Raw genomic sequence first — 26,703 nt, 5'->3', positions numbered from 1 at the left:
GTTATTACTTCTCTGAAATTCAGATTTAACTGAGGGAGGATGTTCTCCAAGGGCCTGTCCGCCAGCCCTCTCCACACGGCTCTCACATTAGGACCGTCTACACCTGACCTTGGCTTTCTTCATGTCTGATGAGGGCTTCTGAGCTCTGGGCTTGGCCTTGGCGAATATTCACCTGAGCCTCCCCCAGGTAAGCGAGGCTCAGAGAGGGAGATGGCGGCTCTGGCAAGGTGAGCACCCAGGTGTCCTGGCCACCACCTCCTGGGGACGGGGACAATATGGTTATTTTTACCCATTTCCCCCCACTGTGTGAAAGTCACTTTGAAATCCACAGCCCAGAAGCATCAGATCCTACTTGTGGCCAGGCCAGGACGCCCCAGGGGCCTGAGGAGGGCCTGTTAAGGGAGGAAGGTCTGGTGGAAACCAGCATGTGGCCAGCAAGCCCACTGCACAGTGCCTCCAGCAACAAACGCCCTTTGTGTCTCCAGTTCCCTCCTCTGAAGCCTGGGCATTATTCAGGAAGTGTCGGCCAGGGCCACCCCTGGTTTCCAGGCTTTGAAGATTTTCCTTCTGAAAGCATTTTCTGTTCCTTCCTCTGGCGAGGCCCTGCTTGGGGGAGATTTACCCAATCTCCCTCTCCTCAGCAGGAACAGATGCGGACCTGGGGGCCAGCCCCCTCCTCGGAGCAGCTCTGCTGTGCAGGGACGGGCCCACAACAGCCACACCTTCTTGGAACCCCTCCACACCTCGCTAGGCTCCCACATGCCACATAGTGTGACTCCAACCCTGAGAGACGGGGACCCCGAGGATGGGGCACCCCTCTGGCTTCAGAGAGCCGCCGGGTCCGCAGGTGATCATGACCACCTTGTCCAGGACCTACCTGTGTTCAAAGCATTATTCTTAATGTTAGAAGTTTAAAAATACCAGGGGCACCTGGGTGGTTCGGTCAGTTAAGCGTGCAAGTTCGGCTCAGGTCATGATCTTGCCGTCTGTGAGTTCAAGCCCTGCATCCGGCTCTGTGCTGACAGCTCAGAGCCTGGAGCCTCCTTTAGGCTCTGTGTCTCCCTCTCTCTCTTTGCCCCTCCCCAACTTGTGTTCTGTCTCTCTCTGTCTCTCAAAGATAAATACATGTTAAAAAATTTTTTTTAAAGTGGGGCACCTGGGAGGCTCCGTCAGTTGAGCACCCAACTCTTGGTTTCAGCTCAGGTCTTGATCTCACAGTTCTTGGTTTGAGCCCCTAGTTGGGCTCTGAGCTGATAGTCAGGAGTCTGCTTGAGATTCTCTCTCTCCTCTCTCTCTCTGCCCTCCCCCGCTCACCAATCCTCTTTCCCTTTCTTTCTCAAAAGAAATAAAATATAAAAAAATAAATAAAAATACCAAAAAGTAACAGACGCCCATATGCTCAGTGACCAAAAAAGACTATTTTTAATATTTCAACATGTTTGCTCCTCTTTTCTTAGGATAAGGTATTAAAGACGACAGCAGTTGCCCGCAAGCCTTTTCTCTGAGGCAACGGTCATAGTGAGTCTGGCTCATATGTTCACAATTCGTGTTTAAACCTTGACTTCGTATGTGTGGATCCAGGCATTATACAGAGTAGTCTGCGTGCATGTTTTTAATTTCAAGAAAGCTACCTGAGTTTCTCTTGCGACTTGCCTCCTCCCGCCCCTCAGAAAGCATTTCACACCTGCTGGCCACTCCCTTTTACAAGGCAGTGTTTGGTGTTTCCCTGTGTTTTGGTGAGAATCCGGAGCCTTGGACAGGTTAAGAAATGGGCTCGGATCACCCAACCAGGAAATGTTGGCTCTAGGCTGAATCTCAGTGTGCCCTCCGAATTCTTGGCTGGTGGTGCTGGAATTGGTTCGTTCACCAAATATTTTTTGAGCACCTGCTTTGTTCTAGGCACTGGGGATCCGGTGGGAAACAGGGAAGGTCCCTGCCTTCCTGGAAGATATGCTCAAGAAGCACAGCCTTTATTGAGAAACACCGACCTTGAACCTTGACTTGTCCTGGTTGTCCCCTCCTCAACAAGCCAACAGATTTTCTTTTAACCTGGATGTGACCATCTCCTCCAACTGCGAAATGAGCTCCCTGCTCCTCCACCCCTGCCCTACCCTGTGCCATCCTGACAGGGAGTATGACTCAGCAACAAGACACTGAGGCTCTTGTTCTGCCTCTGGGGGCCCCTCTCTTCTGCAGGGTAGCCCTTCCAGGGTTTGAAGTTGGGAGCCTTAACCCCCAAATCTGCTCTGTGCCAAAACCTCACCCAAGGGTTCCATTCCCAGGGGGCTAGTGACTGCACCCACTCACTGGTGTGAGAAGGGCCTCGTTGCCACCCCCCAGGGTGGGAGAGGGGCACATTGCCAAGGGACCTTCCAGCTGCTTCTGTCACCACCTGCTTCTGGGCTGACTCCAGCCACCACCCCTCACTCTGACCATGAGTCCTCCTGGTCTTCCCAGCCCTTCCCAACTTCCAAGGGATGCAAAAGACCTTCGTGTCGGTTTGCTTTCTATACACAAGATTTTGCCATTCAATCTTTTTTTCGTGTCTGTCCTGGCACTTTGAATGCCGAGTCTGTGTAACAAAGGAAAGAAAGCATCAGAAAAAGAACCAAACACCCCAGCCAGATGGATTGGATGACATTGCTGGCCGGACTTGGACATCTCTCAGCCTGAACATAAGTTGGGGAGCAGGAGGGTGGACTGCTGCACCTGCGAACGAGTGTCTGATTAATTGATCGCGTAAATGCACACAACTGGAGACGCCAGGCTCCCCATTCCCTCCCTTCAGCTTAAGCAGCTGGAGAGGAGATGTACGTGAAGCTTCTGGGTCTGAATTTCTACAAGAATGATAAAAGGAGAGATTTGAGGATTTACTGGGTGACTATCGTGCGCCACATTTTATCACATTTGATTTTATTCCCTCCTTGCAAGAATCCTGCTGGTTCCACTGAAGAGAAGGGCAAAGAGTCGCGCAGGTGTGTTTAAGGTTAAGGACCCTGAGATCGGGGGTGACCCTGGATTATCCGGGTGAGTCCAGTGTGATCACCAGGGTCCCCACATGAGGGGAGCAGGAGGGTCGGAGAGAGGCTGGAAGATGCGACACTGCAGGCTGGGAGACAGAGGAAGGGCCCATCGGCCAACATGGGTGCCTCTGGGAGCTGGGAAGCCCCGGGACCACAGCAGACGCTTTGACTGAGGCCAGAGAGTCCCACATCAGAGTTCTGACCTGCGTGTGCAGCAACCCGTTAAGGCTGCCGTGGGAGAGGACGCAGGGGCAGTAAATGTGCGCAGGGGGGCAGAGGGCAGGGAGGGGCTGCAGGGTGGGAGGGAGCTGGGCGGAGAGCCAGCTGAGGCAGTGGCCCCCGGGTGGGGCGGTGGTGGCACCGGGGTCAGGTCCACCTGGGACTGCTGTCTCCTCCCCACAACAGAAGCTCTGACTAGTTTCCCCCTTTACTCCAGGGGTTAGATGAAAATACCCATCGAGCTGGTGCTCCCTGAAGGAGACGAGCGGGAACCGGAGTCCCCAGAGACCACAGCAGGATGGAAGGGCCGTCTCGTTGCACAGCGGGGTGGGGAGGGGAGCAGGGGTGGGGGAGAGGGACGGAGAGGCGGCTAGTGGGGACACTGAGGTGTGGGATAACTCTGTGGGTGTGGCCCAGCAGAGGCCGTGCCAAACAAGTCCAGGTTCATGGGGAGGCAGAAAGTGCAGCTCCCTGCCCTGGCCGCAGCCCGCTGTCCAAGAGGCCACCAGCAGAGCCTGCCCGGGGCCTCACCTCAGCCCGCTGTAGGCGGTCATGGGAAGACACTAGAGAAGGTGGCCCCCCCCTGGGGGGGCTGGGGCGCTGGCTGCCGCGGGTGGGCAGGAGGAACCTGCTGCCCTATGTGACCCTGGCAGGGGGTGGAAGTCAGGGCCGCGGGGAGATGCTGGACAGGCCGCCAACCAACGTCACAGTGATAGCTATTTGTCCCAACTGAGAGAGGCTGTCATTCATCAGTCAGTGAACAGGCATGTATTAGGCACCACTGCGTGCCAGACCTTGCAAAGGCTGTAGGGACTCCGCTGGGGAAGCAGAGTGGGACTGTGTCTTGGGACGGGTGGCCGCCAGGACGGGGCGTGGTCTTGGAGGCATGTGGGGGGCAGGGCTCCAGTGGAGAGGACCGTTGGGTGAGCTCTAAAGCAGGAATGGATTGAACCGGAAGGCCCTGGGCCCTCCCCGCAGGCCAGAAGCTCCCAGCCCCGCTTAGGGCTGTGCCTGATTGGGCTGCAACCCATCCTGTCACCTGCGTGGGGGCAAGAGGAGGTCACAGCTCTCCTACTGAAACTCGTAGTTGTATTTTTTGTAGAACATATATCAACTGCTATTTCATTTGTGTTCATCATTATAGTTACTAATATATACTAAATATGCTAATTTAATTCAACGTGTTCATTTAAAATACTGCTTACCTCTAACGCACGCATATGTAAGTGCAGCACTGGCTGTGTTCACATACAGTGGACACGTGCCTGTAACCACTGCCCCCAAGGCTGGGCCCCTGGCATGTCCCGAGGTGCCCAGTGCCCCTCCTGTCACTACACCCCCAGGCTGACAGCTGGCAGGTCCCCACCTAAATAAAGGACGGAGCTGGGTTATGGATGAAACGCCAATCTCCTCTGATCCCATAGAAGTTTCTGGGATTCGGGCGGGCCGAACACAGACCTGCCTGCAGGTGGCCTCCCTGTGGGGGTCCTGATGGCTTGTGCTGCAGTCAGATGTCCTGCCTTTCATCTTCCCTCGCTGCGCCCCCCTCCTGTCCCTGCAGGCTCATCCCCGGACTGGAGTGGGGGCCCCGAAAGCAGGGGCCCATCTGTCTTGCCCACCGCTGTGACCAGAGTCAGGAGCAGGGGCACCTAATTAGTACACCCCTCCTATGTATTTGAAAGATGAGTGGTTGAGTGAAATGGCCCCTAGTTTGTTCCCCTGTGGCCCGAGTCTTCCTGGGGGCAGTGACCTTCACATCTCTAAGCCCCAATGTGGAGTCTGACCCTGGAGTCGGGTCAGCTGCGTGCAGAGGAGGAGGCACCGGGCTCCACAGCCAGACAGACTCTTGGTCCTGACTCCACCATGAAGTAGCACTGTAGTCCTGACCTCTATTTACCCATCTGTGAAAGGGGGATATAGTGATACCTCCAACAGGATAGCTGAGTGATTAAATAAGAGTTTTTTATATTATTTTTTATGTTTATTTATTTGTGTGTGTGTGTGTGTGTGTGTATGAGAGAGAGAGAGAGAGAGAGAGAGAGAGTGCAAGCAAGGTGATGGGGGGCAGAGAGCAGGAGACAGAGAATCAGAAGCAGGCTCCAGGCTCTGAGCTGTCACCACAGAGCCCAATGCAGGGCTCAAACCCACAAACCGTGAGATCATGACCTGAGCCAAAGCCGGCTGCCCAACCAACTGAGCCATCCAGGCGCCTCTAAATGAGAGTATTTGAAAATCTCTTGCACACTCCCTAAGCCTGCCAGGCTTCACGCCAGTAGTAGTAGGCCTTCGGAAGCGTGTGTTGAAGGAAAGCTTCAGTGCTCCTTCATTTGGGTGCCATCCAAAACAAACATCATGGGCCTAATAGTTGCCCAAGCCCACCCTGGGGTTGGCACATCAGCCGTTGGAGTGATCTGGAAGGGCCTGGCAAGCCTGGACCCTGGTTTCCTGGGCTGGAGCAGGGAGGGGTCTCTCCATGGCTGCGTGGAGGGTCAGCACCTCCCCACCTCACCAGGCTGGAGCCTTTCCTCCGATCTCTGGGGTGCGGACATGCTGGTGTCCCCTCTTCCGGGGAATGCATCCCTGTGCACAGGGAAATGTTCGTAAACATTGACTCAGAAGTTCCACAGCTGGGAGCTCACCCCCGATAAATAAAAATGCATGAGCAAGCATGTTTGCACCCCGAAATGTATGTACGGGATGTTTATCAGGGCATTAGTTATAATAGGGGGAAAAAATAGAAATTCCTAGCTCTCCAACCCTAGGGGGGTGGTTAAATTACGGCTTGTACTTGTGGTAGAATAGGATACAATGGTTAAAATGGTACTTCAATGGACCTTTTATATGGGACTGTTAAACCACATGCTTAAATATGTTCTCTCTCTCTCTCACATACACACATACACACACAGAAAAAGATTCAAAAGGAAAATATTGCAGCGTTGACAGGGATTATCCTAAAGTGGCAAGGCGGATTCTCCTTTTCTTTAGCCTCTCTTATACTTCCTTAATGTTCTGTGCAGAGCACCGTGACTTTTCAATGCAGAGAGAAAGGAATAAATTTTATAATCCAGGCTGGCGTGGAAGGCGTGGCCTTTAGAAGGAGCGTGGCCACTGGGGACACAGTTTTTTGAGGGGGCGTGGTCATCGAATGGGCGGGTCTTTGGAGGGGCGTGGCCGCAAGAGGGGGGTGCTGTCTGTAAATCCCGCAGATTGCCTGGGCGAGCTGCCCTGCTGCTGAATGGGCATGCGCGTGTCTGCCTCCAGGCACTGCGGTCAATACTAACTTTTATAGCTTAAAATGGGCACTGGCGATGGTAACAAACACAAGGAGAGCCCCACGGGCCTAGGCTAATTCTCTCTCTCCCTCTCCGCAGTTGCCCATGATGGGAGGTGCCTTCATGGACTCGCCCAATGAGGACTTCAGCACGGAGTACTCGCTCTTTAACTCTTCCACCAACGTCCACGCGGCCTCCAATGGCCAGGGCCAGCCGGAGGAGCCTCCGCGGTCCTCCAACGACGCAGTCTTACTCTGGATCGCCATCATAGCGACCCTGGGGAACATTGTGGTGGTTGGGGTGGTGTATGCCTTCACCTTCTGAGCCCCGGGGTGCCCGCGAGCCCCCAGGCCGGGCTCGCAGCAGGGCGGGCTCTGCTCCGAGCACTGTCGCTGTTGGCCTTGGCTGCGCCCACGTTCTGGAATCAGGAGTTCTGACCAGGTGCACGGCCTCTTCAGGGCCAAGCAGCCCTGATTTCCCCTGTTCTCTGCTGTGGTCCAGCCCATCCAGAAAACAAAGGAGTGTGAATTTCCAGCCTCCGGAGGCCAGGCGGGCGCTGAGCCTTCGAGGAACAAATTGAGAAATTCTTGAAACTTCATTCCGAGAACGTGAGTCGGGAAGGAACAGGCAGGTTTGACATGTGAACGTGGTCAACTGCTTGCTGGCAGTAAATAATCACACACGTGTCTTGTTTTTATGCCAACTTCTCACACCTGGGGTGTCAGGTGCCAGGCAGCAGCTGCCCGCAGAACCAGAGTGTTCCCTGAACGGCCTTGGCTTGCCGCTCAGCCCTCTGGAACATCGGCGGTGATTAGCCGAGCCGTGGAACATTCCTCGTTTGACTTGGACAGGGCTCCTCCGTCACCAGTCATTTGTCCCCTTTCGAGACCCAGATGCATCAGAAAACCCAAGGACGGGTAGGACTTCCAGGGACAGGGGGTTATCTGCTAGACAGACTTTCTCTTCTTTTTTAAAAAAAGAAGAGCCTTTAAGCTTTAGATCTGCCAAGGAGTCAAGTCCTCAGACCACCCCCGTGAAGATGCTTTCATCTCTGAGAAATCATGGAATTTTAGATGGCGGGGCTCACGCCCCCTCATCTTCTGACGGGTGGGAGGGAGAGGTGTGACTTCCGGGATCACAGGACGGATTACTGGGGTGGTCGGAGCAGGAGGGACATTTTCTGAGTCGGGTCAGGGTTCTCCAGGCCCCCACCAAGCAGTCTGTTGAGCGAAGGCCTGCTTCTCAGCTGCCCTGGGGGAGAAGGCCCAGAGGGTCTTGAAGCTGTGCAAGGAAGGCAAGGTGCTCAGACACCCGCCTTTGACCCTCGGCGTGGCTCCCACGTTCTCTCACAGGCGTGACTGCGCTCTGTCAGTCTCCTTAGGTTCCTCCAGATCAGTGGCCAAGGGGGGCCTGGCAAGCAAGGGAGCCCCCATGTGAAGACCAGAGCAGGATGGGACTTGCTCTGGGGAGGGGGCAGCATTGAAAAGGGCTCACTCTTCTTCTGTCCTTAGAAAAGGCCCCTGCATGGTCCCCAGACAGCACCCCTGTGCCAACCAGAGTGAGAGAGGCTCACCTTCGGGCTCCCTCACTTGAAGACCAGGAGTGGCTCTCTCCCTTTGCCGTGCAGAAGAAAATGAATGGCACACACCCCTCCTCCGTGGCTGAGAACCCGGAAAGACAGGGTGAGAAGCCGTGGCACCGTTTGGGGACAATTGCAAAAAGGCTGGACGTGTCCCCGTGGTCTCAGGAGAAACGAGCATTCCTGATACCAGGCAAAGGGACATCCCAGTTGCCCACAGGCAGCCACTCACTCGTCTGGGAGGCTGGTGCTGGGCTTCGGTGGTAACAGGATTACCAGACGGTGCGGGCAGACGGCCGCCAGTTCTTCTTGGCCACATCTGTCACTGCAGCCACGCGTGCGGCCATAAATGCTTCGGCTCAAGTGGGGAGGTCAGGAGCCTGGAGAGCTGGCGTGAGCTCTGCGGAGGAGGAGAAGGGACGTGGGACCTTCTGCCGGGGCTCCTCCTGGGATCGCCGACAGGGCTCCACTCTCTGCAGGACCAGGCCGGGCCGGGGGTTAGCCTGTGTGTGCCCATCACCCGGCTGCTTCTCCAGCAGACCCCTCCCTGTGTCAGGCGCCCGCGTCCGCCCCCTGAGCAAGGTCCTTTTTTTCAGTGGGTGTCTTCATGGAGGTCCAGAGTCAGAGAGCCAAGGCCATGCCAGGAGGTCACTCCAGCCCAGATGCCCTGATGCCTCACTTTCTGACCCCATGTCCCCAGAGGAGCCTGCAGCCCCGAAAAGAGGCAGGCAGCATCTCCCTGTTCCCCAAATGGCCTGGGGCCACGGCAAGGGAGAGAGGGTTCTGTGTACCGTGATGGGGAAGAGGCGGGGTGGGTAGTGTGGTCCTAGCTCTTAAGGAAGACCAAACATCCAGGGCAGCCCTGGCAGACCCCGTGTTCTCTGGAAAATTCTGGGCACAGGGGTCTCCTCCATGAAGACTTTCTTTCCCCCTGGCATACATGCCAGTTAAATTCAACTCTCAAGTATTTCTCTGTATTCAGCATCAGGGCCATAGACACGAGGCCAGGAGCCTTAGGGACCATCTTGTCCAAACTTTGCATTCTGTGAAGTCTCCTATGGTGTTTTTCTCTGTGTTTTTTTCTCCCACCATCACTAAAATACCAGTGAGGATAGATGTGCATGTGAATGTCCAGTGAAGGGTAAAGGACAGATTGCCAGCCAGAGAGTGAGCTGTCCTGTCCCTCCTGCCGTACGTAGCTGGGTTCCATCTTAGATGTGAGGTAATGGACAGGAGGCATCGTCCGAGCCCTGGGTCCGGGCACTGTGCTAGACTCACGTGCACATATTTAATCTGTACAGTTACCTTCCAGCATCAGTGCTCCGATACATAGATACGGGACCAGGAGCTCAAAGGAGTTTGCCCAAGGCCACACAGCATGAAGGTGAAAGCTGCGATTTGAGTCTGGACCATCGGGCCCTAAAGTCAGTCTCTTCCTACCACACCATGTTGCCTTCAGTGGCTGGCTGGCACCTCCTGGCACATTTAAGCCAGGCTCTGGGCCTAAAGAGGCCATTCCCCAAGGTCCCATGCCATGGTGTGGCCTGGGCCAGCTCTGGCTTCCTCCACAGGCAGAAGTCTGACCGACCTGAGAGCGGGGCACACTCGTCCCCTGCCCACTGACCGCTCTGTGCCAGGCTTTGGGGATGGCGGTCCCTATTGTCTGCTCCCCTCTTTAAAGTTGAGCACAAGCCTTTTTATGTGGCCACAGAAATTTCCAGAGAGCAGCTTTCTTGGGACCATGCCGAAGGACCTTGGCCGAGACCTGGAGTCCAACAGAGGGGCCCACACAGGAAGTGAGGCGCAGGCCGCCGGAATCGCCCAGGAGAGGGGGACAGTCTGGGCCGCAGGAGAGACTCCAGCCCAGGCTCGGGCGTTCTCTTGAGCCCCAGGGTGGTCCTGAGCAGGAGGGACAGAGGCCCCTGCCTGGAGCTCCCGTTCTGGGTGAGGTTGGCCCCAGAGCCCACCTTGACCCGACGAGCCAGCACTGAGAAGAAGGGCTTGCCTCTTGCCCTTCAGGGAAGAGGTCCTGCGTTTGCCAGAATGCTCTTAATGCTTGGGCCTCCGCATGCCTCCCCGTGTCCCCTCTGCAAGCCACGGGTATCCCACACCTGTGTCTGTTTGCATGTGGGACACTTCACTGCCCAGAGCAGCACCTGCTTTAGGACGGCCTGAGTCACAGGAGCTTGGAGGGGAGGCCAGAAGACACTTCGGGCAGGTGTGTCCCTAGGGGATCCCACTTCCTGTGCAGGCCTGGGCAAGATGATCGCTCTGCTATCCCTCCCTTCCCTGTGGGATCAAGGTTAAGAGGCACGTGAGATTCCCCAACCTCCCCTACCTGCCCCCTGCCCCAGAGAGAGATTGTTCTGTGTCCTTTGAGGAGTTTCCTGAAACCCAGGGGAGAACGTTAGGAGGGCAGGTTGGTACACTTGGTTGGAGAGTCAATAAGCCGTCTTCCAGCCTGTTCTAAATGGAAGGCTTGGATGTGGCCAGACCACTAGTGTATGTGGGAATCCCTCCATAGGGACTGTAAAAACTCCACTGTCCTCTGCGCTGCTGCCCGATTCCTTCCAGACAGATGTCACTCTTCTTCAGGAGCATGATCTTCTTTCAGCATTAGTAGTGATATTATGAAGAATTATCATCCTTACTGTTGTCATTTCTTGTGCACCTGTTCCTTGTGCCGTGCTCTGTTTGCATCTCATTCACTTCTCGAGTCACCCCTCGGGGGGCAGAAGTGAGGTACGGAGAAGTACACATTAATCATTGACCCATTCTTCTGTTAATAAAACTGAGGCCAGGCTCATGTGCCTGGAAACCCACATCAAGGGAGCTGTGATTCACCTCCAACTCTGTTGGCTCACCAGGCTGGGTAGTTAACCCTGTGTCTCCCTGCCTGCATGCATTCTAAGGGGAGCCCCCTGGAAGGGACCATCCCAGAATGGGGGGCTCTGAGGCTGGGGCTGTTGGGGTCCCGGATAGCAGACTTCAGGTGAAGGTGCTAGAAAGGGGCAGGAATGGTGCACATGAGTTTGTCAGGCTCAGAACCTCGCAGTGGGAAAGAGGTGTCAGAGAGCCTCCAATCAGGAGCCAATATTTGGGAGGACAACTGGGGCCACACGGTTACTGATGGGAGACCTGGCAAGTGTCCGGCTGCCTGGCCCAGGGCACCACCACCCAGTGTATTCACTGGGGAGCGCAGGGGTGGCCCTGGGTGTGAACTCCAGCCCCGGGGCAGGCATCATGCTCTCTGCCACCTGTTGCCCCCACACCATATCTGGGCACATGCCCTTGACCGTCCCCAGAGCAAGTCCTAGGTGGGCTGGGCCGCCGTGAAGAGGAAACGGCCAAGAAGCTGTGCTCAGGAGGCCAGAGGGAGCAGTCAACCTGAATGCTCTGTGCTGGCCTGCCCCTGCCGGCCCCTGGTCTCGGTCATTCAGTGACAGGGACGCAGGACGGGCTGGCTGAGCTGCGTGCTTAAAAGCCCAGAGAGACAGAGTTCATAATCTCCAATTGGAAAAAGGAGCCTCTCCAAGAAATTCGGGTAATCAGAATTAAACAGTGACCAGATAGATGTTCCAAGAACGTCACTTCCAAAATTAGACCTTGAGCATGTTCTTGCCCCTTTGGGGAGGGGGGTTGACAGGGGACATTGTAGTGCAAGCCACAGTGACCGGAGAGAAGAGCGATTGGCCCAGAGTGAGCAAAGTTTACCTGTCGGGAAAGTGAAAGCATGTAAAATTGGCTAGGTAAATTTTGGACCATAAGTCTGTGATGTTTGCTCTGAGTCTCTGTGAAAGGCATCAGTGTTCTACCAAGATGGGTAATAAAGGCAGAGAAATCCCTTGGAGCGGTTGGACGGGCCTCACAGTGCCCAGGATGTACCCTGCACCCGCCTTCTGGCCGAGGTGCGGATGGGCGCCTGCCCAGAACAGGCCCTTCAGCTGCTTCAAGAGGCCCAGCCTCTGCCTCTGGGTCCTTTTGCAGGCTGACTTCCCGCCTTCCAGAAGGAGGTCTGAGACCCCTCTGGCCTTGGGAGTAAATCCCGACAAGGTATCTCTGCAGGGCACTTGTGGAAATCTAGAGCCCTCATTCTCCACCAAGCCACCCCCCCATGTGGCTAAGCAGCCACCGTGACCCCAGTGTGTGTCCCACCGATGTCTTAGGGAATGGGAGAATCACCGCACGTCCATTTCAAACCGCTGTCCCAGCAATCCAGATGGTTCTGACCACCGCTCTGTAAGCTGGCAGGAAGGAAGTTTCCAGACTTTCTACACTTGACGGAACTGAGTGTTGCAGAAGTTTGGAAGAGTTTACCGGGTCAGGCTGCTCGGCAGGAGAGTGGGGTCTGGAGCCCAGGGCATCTCCATGGCAAAGCTGCTGAACCATTAGCCAGCGGTTCTCAACCTCGGAAAATTCTGTCCTTCGGAGACCTTTGGCAATGTCGGGAGCCGATTTTGGCTTTTCACAATGTGGTGGGGGGTGGTGTTCTACTGGCATCTAGTGGACAGAAGCCAGTGATGCTGCTGAACCCCCCCCTACCCCTCCCCCAGTAACAAGGAATTAATGATCGGACCCCAAAATGCCAACAGTGCTGAGGTGGGGAAACACGGCACTGGGCAATACCATCTCTGAATCCAAAACTCTGGGTCTCTTCCAAAGCTCCACTTCCCCCATCTGTGAGTCCTGGAGTAAATCAGAGCCCTTCCGGGCAATAGCGGTGTCAACAGCGACTGCCCCAAGTTCAGAGAGTCCTAGCCAAGGGCAGTGGTCCACCGTCAAGCATGTCCTCTGGGGATCCACGGATGCTCCGTTCCCACCATCTCGGGGTTTTCATGGGGAGACTCAGCTTGGATAGAAGAACTACTGCAAAGTGGATGGGAGCGTCGGGCTGAACTTGTCCCAGTAACTTTGGTCTCCAGGACCTTGAGGGAGCTGACCTCCCGTTAATGCATCTGAGGAGCATTGCTGGGGAGGGGGGTTGGGGGGGAAGCTTAGAAGGGATGGAGGGGGAGGACCTGCCTAACAGCCTTGGGGCAAACCTACATCCTCCCTTGCTTTTGACCCTTTTCCACGTGTCCCACCCCGTTTCCCCCTGTTGAAGGCATATTAACACTTTGTACTATTTAACGTTTTACAGAAACCTTATTCTTGTAACTAGCCGCTCTCCAGATACCAATTCTCTACGCACAGAGAACCAGAAGCGTTTGTGTGTCCTACTACTGTTTTCATAATCAACTTGTAAGTAGTTTACTTAATAAAAAGGTATTTTGACTATTCTTGTAATCCTTTGCTACTCAACCCCTCACCCTCTGCCCCCGGTTTCACAAGATCACTAACTTTTACTACAGTGAAAAGGTGATTTCTTAATGTAGGGCTTCAGTGTGCTCTTTGGATTAAAAATATCTAACCTTGATGGATGTAAAAATGTGGCTGTAGAATCGTGACCTTTTGACTGTTAGCACTGTTCCTCTTGTTGTTTTCTATTATGATCATTAAAAAAGAAAAAACTTTAACTTCTACGTGTCTGCCTCCAACCTGGGCTTTAAGCTAAAGGATGCTGTCCACTTGGCTCGTCGGCTCCAGGTCACCTCCGTCCTGGTGCTCCCTCTGCCCCACCCTCCTCCCCACACCCCTCCCAGTCACCCCGGCCCACACCTGTACCAGATCCCAGAAGCTACATCGGCTTACCCATCGGTAGCCCTCTGCCCTGAGTCCTCCACAAGCAAAGGGGATGTTACTCAACTTCCGAATCCCCCGCGCCTCGCACGTGCCCGGCTCACGCCCGGTGGGCACCCAGCAGACATTCGGGGAACAAATGAGCGATATCTGAATGACCAGCCCAGATAAATTGCAGTGCAACACGGGACAGTGGGTGCGCACTTAGTAGTCTCATTAATTCACCGGTGACAGCAAACACCTACTAGGTGTTCTGTAGTTCTGAGCTCGTTACATAACAGTAACCCACTTCATCTCCACAGCTATACACTGTAGGTACTGTTGTTATGCTGTTTATGTTTTTACAGATGAGGAAACTGAGGCAGGGAGAGGTTTCTTGCCCAAGACCATGTAGCTGGTGAATGGCAGGACCAGGATGGGAATCCGGCTGGGCTCAGAGACCGTATTCTAATGGCTGGAAAATGCCCCCCAGGCGTTTGTAGAGAACCAGCTGTGCCACAGGCCGCGTGTGAGGAGCAGGGGTGCTGGGCCTCCGCCCTGGGACAGAGGTGAGGGGGAGACAGGTACAAGTAATGTCACCGTCAGGTGTTACATGCCGAAATGATAAGGGACTAAATGTTGGGTTCGGTACCAGGTCCTTTCTGAAGGATCTGTATCAGGCCCCAAAGGAGGTCCACCATGGTGGCCAGGACCCCACTGAGGCAGGAACAGTGCAAGGGACTGATTGGTTCAATGGCTTGGGCAATGGCTGACAGCCAATGGGAGCTGGGACCCAAGGCCTGGGATCCCAACTTAAGGCTCATCCTAGAAGTGGGGGGCAGGTGCTGGAGGGGGCAAGCCAGTCCAAAGATCCATGGGTCAAGGGTCAAAGGCTTTATGATCAAGAAATCTTGGATTGCAGACCTCACCCCACTGCCCAAAATTATAGCCTTGGACTGGGTCCAGCTCTTCTGGCTATTTATGGTTGTTGCCAGCTCTGCAGGCAGCAAGACCCTGGACTTTTGGGGTCCCCTGTGTCACTCTCAGGTCCAGCTACCTAGTCGTGGGACCCAATGTAGAGTGAAAATGCAGGGCTCTTGTTCAATGTTCAATGTTATTAAGAATTTCAAGATGGCGGGGCACCTGAGTGTCTCAGCCAGTCAAGTGTCAGACTTCGATTCAGGTCATGACCCCACGGTTTAAGGGTTCAAGCCCCGCCCGCGTCGGACTCTGTGCTGACAGCTCAGAGCCTGGAGCCCATTTCGGATTCTGTGTCTCCCTCTGTCTCTGTCCCTCCCCTACTCATGCTCTGTCCCTGTCCATCTCAAAAATAAACATTAAACAATTATTTTTTATAAAAAGAATTTCAAGATGGTGACCACTGGGCATCAAACCAAACCAAAATAGGGCCCTTATGAGTGTGGGGACCCATGTGGATGCACAGGCCACGTGCCCATGAAGCGGCCCTGGCCACCACTGCTCTGAACCACGTGGCCAGGGGAAGTAAGAGACTGATTAACACACTCCATGTCACACCATGAGGCCTTCTCTCCTAAGATCTTTTTATTTATTTTATTTAATTTTTAATGTTTATTTATTTTTGAGAGACAGACACGAGCAGGGGAGGGGCAGAGAGAGAAGGAGACACAGACTCTGAAGCAGGCTCCAGGCTCTGAGCTGTCAGCACAGAGCCCGATGCGGGGCTCGAACCCACGAACCCGAGATCATGACCTGAGCTGAAGTTGGACGCTTAACTAACTGGACCACAGAGGCGCTCCGTCTCATAGGACACTTTTTGGAGAAATTCCTGTTGGCTGCCATGGAAGATGCAGAAAGTGCCAGAAAACGTTCCCATGCCTGCATGCGAACTCCTTTTGCAATGTGACTGGTCAGTTCCCCCATCCAGAGGGGGCCCTGTCTGCCCAACCTCTGACTCTCTGGGCTGGCCTGGGGACCTGTGTCGATGTGACTGGTCAGTTCCCCCATCCAGAGGGGGGCCTGTCTGCCCAACCTCTGACTCTCTGGGCTGGCCTGGGGACCTGTGTCGACATGTCCTGGGCAGAGGCCTCAAGAAGACTTGCTGTTTCCGGTCTTGGTGACTTTGGAATCCTGCAGAACCAAGGCTAGCCTGCTGGGTGAGGAGAGGGCGGGGCCTGACGTCCCCACAAGGAAGTGAACCAAGGGAGGGGAGACATCTGAGGAAAAGAAGGTGTTCCACAGCATTGAGTACCACACGGGACTCCGTAGCAGCAAGTAAAGCCAAATAGATCACTGAGGGCTGCCTGGAGGAGGCAAGACTCTGCCTAGCATGGTATCTGAAGAAGCAAGTGCACAGTGGAGGGGCACATGGGTGCTGGGGTGTTGGGAGGCCAGGCTGGGGCCTGGAGGTCAAGGCAGTAATGAGGAGAAGGCTGATAAGCAGAAAAAGCCAGCTTGAAAGGGCCCTGAATGTCAGGGTGGGGAGTCAGGGTGGACAGTGGGCTGCCATCAGCTGGACCAAGCAGGGCTGGTCACAGGACACCTGGGGGGCTCAGTCGGTTAAGCGTCTGACTTCAGCTCAGGTCATGATCTCATGGTTTGTGAGTTCGAGCCCCGAGTCAGGCTCTATGCTGACAGCTCAGAGCCTGGAGCTTGGAGCCCGCTTTAGATTCTGTGTCTCATTCTTTCTTTCTCTCTCTCTCTGTCCTTTCCCAACTTGTGTTCTGTCTCTCAAAAATAAATAAAAGTGTTTAAAAAAAAAAAAAACAGCAGGGCTGGTCCTTGGAGTCCAGGGGATGATGTGCCTGGAACAGGAAGGCAGCGAGGAAATGGAGAGTGACTCTTGATTCTGCCTCTCACACTGGCTCCTCCAGCCATCTTCCTGGGACCACAGCCTGTCCCCGACCTGGACAGGGTCTTCCCCGCCATATGACAGCACACAGAGATGACAGAGGCATTCACAGGGCCCAGCAGACTGTTCTCAAGATTGGTAAGGAGCACGACTTTGGAATAACAAAGAAAGACAGCAGCAAAGTTTTCCATGGAAAGACAGTGGCAGCCACAGCCCAGCATGGCTGCCTTTTTTTTTTTTAAAGCTTATTTATTTATTTTGAGGGGGAGGGCAGAGAGAAGTAGAGAGAGGATCCCAGGCAGGCTCCTCCCTGTTAGTGCAGAGCCGGACGCCAGGCTCGAACCCACAAACCACGAGGTGATGACCAGAGCCGAAGTCAAGAATCCGATGTTCCACTGAGTGAGCCACCCGGGGGGCCCTGGTGTTTGTGTTTGAAGAGGCCCCTTGCCAGGCCAGCCCACACCCAAGCGTGCCCCGCCCCCATCTCCCCTGTTTTTACCGATTTGGTTTGTTCATACATATGTTTGCATTCTATTTGCCCGCTGCCAATCAATCTGTGAAATGGGTTTGCTGGCTCAGAATGTCAGCGTGCAATATCGGGCCGTGAAGACATTGACCGGTTGCTGGGTTGGCGGGGCGGCCGTGCTCCCTTCTCCCGGATTAGCCAGCCTGTCGCCTTTGGCTCACCGTTGTGTCCCCCACAGAGCCCAGCCCAGGCAGAGCACGGTGTCAGCAGATGGGTGCCCGAGGGAATGGCCATTCCCAGCCTCACTCCTGCTGCTGCCTGAGCCTCCAGGGAGGACGGAGAACAGGAGCAGGAGGGGAGGGAGGGTTCCCAGGACTGCGGTGGGCCGCCCAGGAACGCTGGAGCCTGGCCGTTTGCAAGCCTGCCCTCCCTGGGGAGTCTGCGTCCTGCCTGGGCGGGCGGCCGATGGCACAGGTCCCTGCAGAGCGCTGGCCTGAGCAGGGCGGCAGAAAAGCCTGGATGATTAAAATGTATTCAAGCTCTCTCTGCAAGGCCCTCTCTGCAAACAACACAAATAACATTAACCACCACGGTAACCGCACAGGCAGGGTGCGGCCCTCTGGGTTTGCAAAGCCCTTTCCAAGCGGCTTTGACCCTGCAACTGGGGGTCTCCTGTGTCGGCCCCTCCCAAGAAGCGACTAGGAGTCTGGGCAGAGCTCTGCGATGCCAAGGGGAGCAGGATCCCAACCCTTGGAATTCCATGGGTAATAGGAACTTCTTTCATTCTAATAAGGTGACTTTGGGGGGTTCCCCTTGCCTCCTGGGTAGGGGCTGGTCACCAAAAAGCCCATGAATGAGGTTTGGAACTTTCAGCCCCACCCCCACTGTCTGGGGGGAGGTGCAGGGAAGGAGATAAATGAGCCACCTCACCTGCTCCAAGGAGGGAGGACCTGCAGGTGGTGGAACACGTGCGGGGGGGAGCACCCCAAACCCCACGGGGACGGAAGCACCAGCACCCCCGGCTCCAGCCTTGGTCGAAACTCCTCTTCATCTGTTCGCCCGTATCCTCTGAGATGTGACATCCTTTACCCACAAACCAGTAAACTGAGCCGAGTGTCGCCCTGAGTTCTGTGAGCTGTTCTAGCAAATCATTGACCCCGAGGAAGGTGTCACGGGAACCCCCAGCTTACAGGGGGTCAGACGCAAGCGGCCCCCTGATGCAGGGGCCCTCCGGTGGGGGGGTCTGAGCCCCTGGGCCTCCGGGTGGGTTGAGTCCCAATGAAACGAAAGTCCAGGCCACTCGGTTGGTGTCCGAGAGTCAGAGAAAGGCCAGTGTGTTTTTTTGATGCCAGAAGTGTTGTGCGCACAGTTTGGAGAAGGTTGTCTGTCAGGAACTGGCAGAGATTGACAAGGCCCAGCAGAGTAAGTTCAAGGGTGAGAATCCAGGATACTGGGCAACGGCGGACAGCCAGGCAGCGGGGGGTGACTGGAGGGAGTGGGCGGGGGCTGGGCAGCACACAGGTGGGGGCTCACGCAGACTGAGGAGTGAATTTTATGGTCACCCTTACGTGGTTGAGATTTAACTCAATAAATTCGATTTTAGTTTGTTCATGTCATTGATATATAGTATTCTCATTCATTCGTTATTTGAATGTGCAGCGTTTGTCCATTTTCTTGGTGGGGAATATTTAGGTGAAGTTAACGTATTTTTGCAATAATAAACAACGCTGCTATGTGAACAACAAAGACACAGAGCTCTTCACCCCTTTTCTTTAATAAATGCTCTTAAGAAAAGGACTTCGGGGCTTGTGTCATGTGTAGGGTAGTCAGACGGTAAATTCTTTTGACAGCCCAGAGCTTTTCCAGACAGGAACTCAAAGGGGGCTGGGGCCTCCCAGGGACAGCGGCCTCGGGCTCCACACAAGTCCCTCAGGGGGGTCTGGGACGTAGTCCCCAAGTGCTAGGAGAGCTGTTTGCTGTTCCAGACTCCCGTTCCTGGGGGAGACACATGGCGGCTCAGCCTAAGATGACAGTTCAAACGGACGACCGACTACCGAGGTGCCCAGGCCCCCCCCGCAGAGCTGGGTGATGAAGAGAGGTGTGTCCTCTGCTCTTTACAAAGTGTGGCCTTGTCCCAGAAGTGCCTTTGGAGATAGCATCATTCATGCATCCGTTCTTTCATTCCGCAAGCACTCACCGAGCCTCCGGGCTGAGCCGGACGCACAGGAATACGGCCTGGCTCTTGTCCCCAAGGCACCCACTGTCCAGTCTTGAGGTCCCACTCAGAGACGTGACCGTGTGCCGTGCCCCAACCCTCCTCCCAGATCAAGGCAGCTTATTCCCAGCAGGGGTCCGCATGTGCGTAAGACACTGCAGGGGACCGCTGTCCTTGGTGGGCGCCCAGGAGATGCCTCCTACCTTGTTGGCCCCTTCTAAGTGGAAGGGACAGCCCTGTGCCCTGGGGCAGAGCCTGTCGGGCCATCAGGCTGCACTGCTGGGTTCTGAGGTGGCTGTGTGCCCATCTGTGACTGCCCAGCACCCACAGTTCCTCCTTCAAGTGTAGATAGCATCCCATCTTTGGGGGGCCACCCTCTCCATCTATGAGCCTGGTTCCTCCCAGGCTCCCTGACCACAGCAATACGTGCAGGGTGGGCACATGGCTCTAGCCCAGCCCACTGTGACACTATCCCATCGGCCCCCACGACTATGTCAGGGATGGTTACGTGATCAAGTGCAGACAGGCAGAATGATCCCTTGACCTATATGGGCACACCAGGAGAAGATGGCTCCATGGAGAATCAGGAGGACATGAGCCTTCACTCCCTGCCATGCCCCACCCCCTCCATAGCCATTTAAGAATGAAGCAGAGGGCACAAAACCCAGAGATGGAGAGAAAGATTCGTTCCTGATGGGTCTGACTGGACTCCTGGATCAAGCCACACCTGAAGGCTGACCCGTGGGATTCTCAATTACCATGAGCTACTAAATTCCCTGTATGTCTGAACCAGCTTGAACTGGGTTCCTGCCCCTTGAAATAGTCTTCACTGACACTCTCTCAATGCACCCTGACCTTTAACCCCCATGACAGTTGGCCCACAGACCCATAAGGTGGTAAGTTCTAGGGCCCCATTCCACTCAGCATTAATCATCCTGGGCTCTCTTGCCTCTTTCTGCTCCCACCGGCTCCCCCTGCCCCTGGGGGCTTGCACTCTGAGTCTGACCACAGATTCAGCTTTTCTGGCTTGACACATAGCCCCTGGCCTTGGTCTTGTCTGTTGGCATCTGGCGACCCCAGGTACGGACCACCAATGAGTCTCAGAACCTAGGACCTGACCCTGGTATCAACCGATGTGACTAGCATCGCTTTGGGCCAGGCCCCCAAAGAAAAGCGACCTTTCAGCGCCCTCCCTCTTCTTTTCCTTATCACTACAGTGTTGCGAGGTAGGGGGGCAGAGGGCAGCCCCAATACAACCCCAAGGAATTCCCGCTGCTTTGGAGAACCTAACAAAACCAGCACATGCACAGCAGTCTGCAGTCTACAGAGTTCTTGGCATACATTGTTTTTAATGTTTATTTATTTTTGAGACACAGAGAGAGACAGAGTGTGAGCAGGGGAGGGGCAGAGAGAGAGGGAGACACAGAAACAGAAGCAGGCTCCATGCTCTGAGCTGTCAGCACAGAGCCTGACGTGGGGCTCTAACTCACGAACCCCGAGATCATTCCCTGAGCCGAAGTCAGACGCCTAACCACCTGATACACGGGCACCCATGGCACATACATTTTCTATTCTGATCTTATCATACCCCCTGCCGTGCTCTGCCCTGAATCCCTCCCAGGACTGGTCCCCGTTGCAGTATGATTTTGCCCCCACCCGTGACGCCGGCAAACTGCCCTCCAGCTAAGTGCCTTTGCCCACTTTGAGGGAGCAGCTGGAAATGCCCGCACTTACTTTCCGCAGCCACCCCTGGGGCGGCCCTTACCCAGGGAATGAGGGGCGCTACTCCTTTGCTTCTAATGGGCTGTAACTTAGCGGTCCCAGCTCCTCCGTGCAGGATCAGGCTGAGGCTGCCCTCTGCAGGGCGTTTCCTGAAACTGCTACCCTGACTTTGCACTTCCCTGTCTTCCTCCAGCTTGACCAATCCCCAGAAGCACTTCCTGGATAAATCACCTGAACATGAACCTTGTCTCCGTGTCTTCTGGCAGAATACATCTAAAGCGATCACCCTAGCTTCCCCGAGACCTACTAGATACGTTCATCTCCATTTTACAGGTGGGAAAGCTGAAGCTCAGAGAAGTGAGGAGACTTGTCCAATGTCACACAGCCAGTTCAAACCCAGTATTTCTGGACCCCACAATCCAAGCCGCCTCTTCCTCCACTGATTGATTAGACACCCGAAGCTGTCACCAGCAATCAGTCCTCGGAAGCTAGACTTCAGCGTGCTCCTCCTGCCACCTCATGGTGTGTGCTGCGTCCGGGTCTGCAGGCGCCGGCCGGCCTCCCGGGCGCTCTGTGGCCCAGAGTCTTTGTGGAACTCTACCCTCGGCAGCCACAGCCCTACATTTCATCTCCGTCTCCCCTTGACCCTGTCGTCCTTTTTCTTCCTTTGTACATCAACAGTGTGGATCCCGAGATAGAAGCCATCCCCTGTCCAGCCCCTGTCCCTCGAAGACGGACCATATGGAGACGCTGCCACCGGGACCCAAGCATAGCGGTAGCTGCTTCCCAGGCAAAGAGGTGCTCCCGACAGGTGTCAGTGTTAAAACCTAATCTTTAGCTTTAAATATAAACCATCCTGTGGGTATGACACACGCTCACCAAGCATCCGTTCTGCGCCGTTGTGCACTGCATGTGGATGCCAGGGGACCAACATGTGTTCGGAGCCTGTGCTGTTTCTCAAACCCACCGAGTATGAATGGTAAATCATCAATATACGGTTCCCCTTGAGCAATGCAGGGGCTGGGGGCACCAACCCCCCACAGAGATGAAAAGCCACACATAGCTTCTTTTATTTTATTTTTTACATTTTTAAAATGTTTATTTTGTTATAATAGTTTATTGTCAAATTGATTTCCATATAACCATGGGGCGAGGAAGGGGGAAAGAGGGCGGGGAAGAGTGAGGGACACAGATCAAGGGAGATTATTGAATAATGTTTATTTATTTGAGAGAGAGAGAGAGAGAGAGACAGAGACAGAGAGAGAGAGAGAGAGAGAAAGAGTGTGTGTGTGCAAGCAGGGAAGGGGCAAAGAGAGAGGGAGACACAGACTCCAAATCAGGCTTCAGGCTCCAGGCTCTGAGCTGTCAGCACAGAGCCTGACGCGGGCCTCAAACTCACAAATAAATGGTGAGATCATGACCTGAGCCACAGTCGGACACTTAACCAACTGGGCCACCCAGGCGCCCCCAAAAATTCACATGTAACTTCTGACTCCCCTAAAACTTAACTACTTAGAGCCTACTGTTGACAGAGTCTATTCATGGATGGGTATTTTGTATGTTATATGTATTATATACACTGTATTCTTACAATAAAGTGAGCCAAGGAAAAGAAAACATTATTAAGAAAATCATAAGGAAGAGAAAGGACATTTACAACACTGGACTATGTTTAGTGGAAACAATCTGTCTCTCAGATTCAAGCCTGGGTTGTTTAAGGGTCTAACTTCTAGGACTTGCTAATCTTACCGCACTCTTGTGTTATGCATATATAAGAAAGTCAAAGGGATTAAAAATTCAATTTACATAAAGCTTAAAACCATATATTTTGTGATAAAGGGCATTCAACTTAAGATGGCCAAAGCACTGATTTTATATATTAGCTGTAAAGAGAATTATAAGTTTTAAATTTCTGTATTTAAAAGCTACCTAATGAAACTTGCTTCCATTAACTTAAGGGTGGGGGGTATGCGTGTTACAAAGCCACTTACAAAGATTTCCTTGTGTCCATCCAGGACCTGGGGTTACTTTGTTTCCAGGCGGGGAGGAGAGGGAGAGGAGGTAGCGCATTATTTGGTGAAAATAAAGACAAAAATATAAAGATCATTGCTTTTGATCAACTGTGGGTATAGAGCATGGGATACCCCTTTTGGGGACTAGGACTCTCCTTCCGGGGCTGGTGTGTGTGTGTGTGTGTGTGTGTGTGTGTGTGTGTGTGTGTGCGTGCGCGTGCGCGCGAGTGTACCTATGTTGATGCTCTTCTTTTTTTAAACCTAGATTTGGATTTTACGTTTTTAATATTTATTTATTTTAACTTAAATTTTAATTAGTTAACATACAGTGCAATAATCGTTTCAGACGCTCACTTTTCAACTCCCTGGAAATCCATTCAAAATCCTGCTTTGCCCAGAAATCTCTCGAGCCTTAATTCACTCCCCAAAATTGCCCCTAGTGGAGGACACCATGACTTGTGGGTCAGATGGGCAAACGCTGCAGACCCTGGGCCAGCAGGGGACGGTGTGGCGTTAGGAATGAAATGGTGAAATGGCCCTGGGGGGGGTGGGGAGTGGGGGGAGTGGGGGCGGAGTGGTGGGGCGGAGACTGGTAGAAACACCGCCTACGGGAAGCACCTGGGGGAGCCGAGATGGTACTTTTCGGGAGGTTATGTTCCCAAACAGGGAGAAGCCCTAAACCACAGAGGAAATTGATCAAAACTTCCGGGTATGTGGCCAGATATGTGGTCAGATCTCGCCCCACAAAATGAATGCCAAGCGGACATGAAAGCCGGGGTCCCGAGTGGTGGGCAGCGGCCCAAACCCGGCCCTCTGTCCTCGGCCCACGGGCCTGGGCCTGGCTCTGGTTTGTGTGAAGAAAGCTCCTGATTGAAGTGTGACTTACAGGGAGGAAAACACGCATATCATACGTGTTCGGGTCAGTGAATTGTCACAAAATCATCGCACCCATGATCTCAAGGACTCAGGTCAAGAAGACAAACATTCTCAGCTCATCCAGAACCCCCTCCCACCCGGACAGTATTGTAAAATTCATTTTTGTTTGTTGCCAAGAGCAGCAGCAATAGAAAATCTGGAATTCTGGATGAAATGAAAATATCCACTCGGGGCTGCTTGCACACAGGGGTGGAGGGAGGGGAGGTTGGCTGCAGGCTCTGACGAGGTGTACCTTGTTGGTTCATGTCGGCCAGGGCAGACGGGTCCCTGTCCTTGGCCCCACCTCTCTGTCCTCCTCTACATGGCCTTCCTGTAGGGCCCTTACCACTCAGGACCCCAGAATTCTGTGCACTCCTCAAGGCTTATGTAGTTGGTAGGGTTGGTTTTTTTTTTTTAATGTTTATATATTTTTGAGAGAAAGAGAGAGAGAGAGAGAGAGAGAGAGAGAATGAGCAGGGGAGGGGCACAGAGAGAGGGAGACACAGAATCCGAAGGCTCCAGGCTCCAGGCTCCAAGCTGTCAGCACAGAGCCCTGACACAGGGATCGAACTCACAAACCATGAGATCATGACCTGAGCCAAAGTCGGATGCTTAATGGACTGAGCCACTCAGGCGCCCCTAATTTGTAGGTGTTGAGAGCTGACTGCCCCCACAGGTGTCTGCACATTTGTGCCCCGGGGCAGCGCCAAGGTCAGCTGTTTGCAAGAGCGGAGAGAGGGCGCTGAATGGAGCTCAGATACAGAGGTAGCGGGACGCAGAAAGTGGGGTCAGGCCCCAGACCGGAGCCAGCTCTCTCTGGGGACCACATTCCAGCACAGAACCCCACAGAGTGTGTCTGAGGCAGCGTTCTCCAGAGAACCAGAACTAGACAAGATGCAAAGCCAGAGGAAGAACGATTTATTTTAAGGAATTGGCTCAAGCTGGCAAGTCTAAACGCTGCAGCAAAGGCTGTCTGGAATTTCAGGTAAGGGCCTTCATGTTGTCTTAACTCCAAACTCCTCAGGGCAGAAGCTGGACACCCCGGCAGGGTTTCTAAGCTGCAGTCTGGAGGACTCCTTCCTTTTTCTGGGAAGAGTCTACCTTGGTCTTTCTTGCCGTGTGATCCTCAACTGATTAGATGAGGCCCACCTACAGCTAGAGGGCAATGTGTTTTATCCAAAGTCTACTGATTTGAATGCTAATCATATCTACAAAACACCTTCACAGCAACATCAAGACTAATGTTTATCCAAACACCTGGGCCACCATAGCCTAGCCAAACTGACACCTAAAATTAGCCATAATAGAGTCCAGGAAGCCTGCATCAAATCGAAGCTACACCCAAATCCTTCCAGGTGTTGGGAAGGTGTGGTTGTCAAGACAGAAAGATACGAAGAATAAGATAGATTTTATTCAACCGTTCATTAGCTGATTTATAGCTTTTATGCATTTGGACCCATGGTAGGTGCGTTCTGCAGGTACCCTTGCTCAGACGGGGGCAGCCTGCCCCCAACTCCAGTTGGCTTCTCACAGCCGATGTCAGTCCTGCCTCACTCACCGGGCCCCTGTAGGCACTGCATTTGCAGCCCTGGATTTAAAAACCGTCAGTCTGGGGTGCGCCCGGGGGGTTCTCAGTTAAGCATCTGACTTCGGCTCAGGTCGTGATCTCACAGTCCATGAGTTCAAGTCCCACATCTGGCTCTGCACTGCGAGTGTGGGACCTGCTCGGGATTCTCTCTGTCTCCCTGTCTCTCTGCCCCTCCTCAGCTTGTGCTTTTTCTCTCTCTCAAAATAAGAAAGTAAATAAATAAATAACTTTAAAAACAAAACAAACGGACCAAACAACCACATTAGTAGGGGAGGCTCTGTGCCAATGTACGAACTTCCGTGAAAGCCCCGCCCACCTCCTCCTCGCGATAGGCACTGGGGCGGGAGCAGGGAGGTCGTTTGCGGTTTCCCGTCTGGGGAATAGGATGCACCGGTGTCCCGTGGGTGTAATCAGGTGAGGTCAGCATCTGGCCTGCACGCGCTACACATTCACGCATTGTAGCGGCTGCTGCCATTCTGAGGCTCGCTGGTCGACAGATCAGCCCAGCTTCCCTTTAAAACGGTTCTCTCTTGATTAGAAGGGTGGGGGGCAGGGCCCGTCTGCCTCAGAATTCATCCGGGAGCACCTGTCTCCTTAGCTAGTGTCCTCCGGGAGGTGCGAGAAGGGGAAAATGCCGTGGGACAGAGGCCAACAGAGGCCACTGCCTGTTTTTATAAATAAAGTTTTATTGAGACGCAGCAGGTCCCTTTGTTTGCACCTTGTCTGTAGCTGGTCAAGCACCACAGTGGCATCTGAGCAGTTGCAACAGACACCACGGAGCTGGCAAAGTCGGAAATATTTCCTATCTGGACCTTTCCAGGAAAAGTTTCCCAACCCTGCCTTAAAAGGTAAGACTAAGTCCTTCCTCAAGAGCCATGGGGCCACCTGGCTACCCAAACAGGAGGCCCAAACCAGTAGCCCCCCCGTTGGCCCTTGGGTTAAGAGGGAACATGGGGGCAGCCTTGGTGGCCACACGTGGCTGCATGTGTTGTCATTACACAGAGGTATCTGGGCTGGGGGCCTCAGGGCGCTGGCATCTCGCCTGTGCCACTGAGCACACTCTGTGCCTGGCATGGGCCTCATCTTCCCAGGGGAAGAGGCGCCTCCTTGTGGTCATAAATGTCCCTGCCACCCACACGGGCCAGTGTGGGCGTCCTTGGCGGCAGCCTGGGATTTGATTCCCTTCCTGGCCCTGACCTTG

At 54.0% G+C, this 26,703-nt stretch overlaps 1 protein-coding gene across 1 annotated transcript in view; it reads left to right on the top strand.

Annotated features, from left to right (window-relative positions):
• Window positions 1–13,612, top strand: part of C9H14orf132 (chromosome 9 C14orf132 homolog) — a 60,269-nt gene extending 46,657 nt beyond the window's left edge. The window contains exon 3 of the mRNA XM_029952098.1: window positions 6,617–13,612. Coding sequence (XP_029807958.1) covers window positions 6,617–6,841 — 225 coding nt within the window. The 3' untranslated portion in view covers window positions 6,842–13,612. The remainder of the gene's footprint in view (window positions 1–6,616) is intronic.
• Window positions 13,613–26,703: the final 13,091 nt, after the last annotated feature.

This window comes from Suricata suricatta, chromosome 9 (assembly GCF_006229205.1).
Source record: "Suricata suricatta isolate VVHF042 chromosome 9, meerkat_22Aug2017_6uvM2_HiC, whole genome shotgun sequence".
Classification (NCBI taxonomy): Eukaryota; Metazoa; Chordata; class Mammalia; order Carnivora; family Herpestidae; genus Suricata; species Suricata suricatta.
This window is presented reverse-complemented; position numbering and strand designations above follow the sequence as displayed.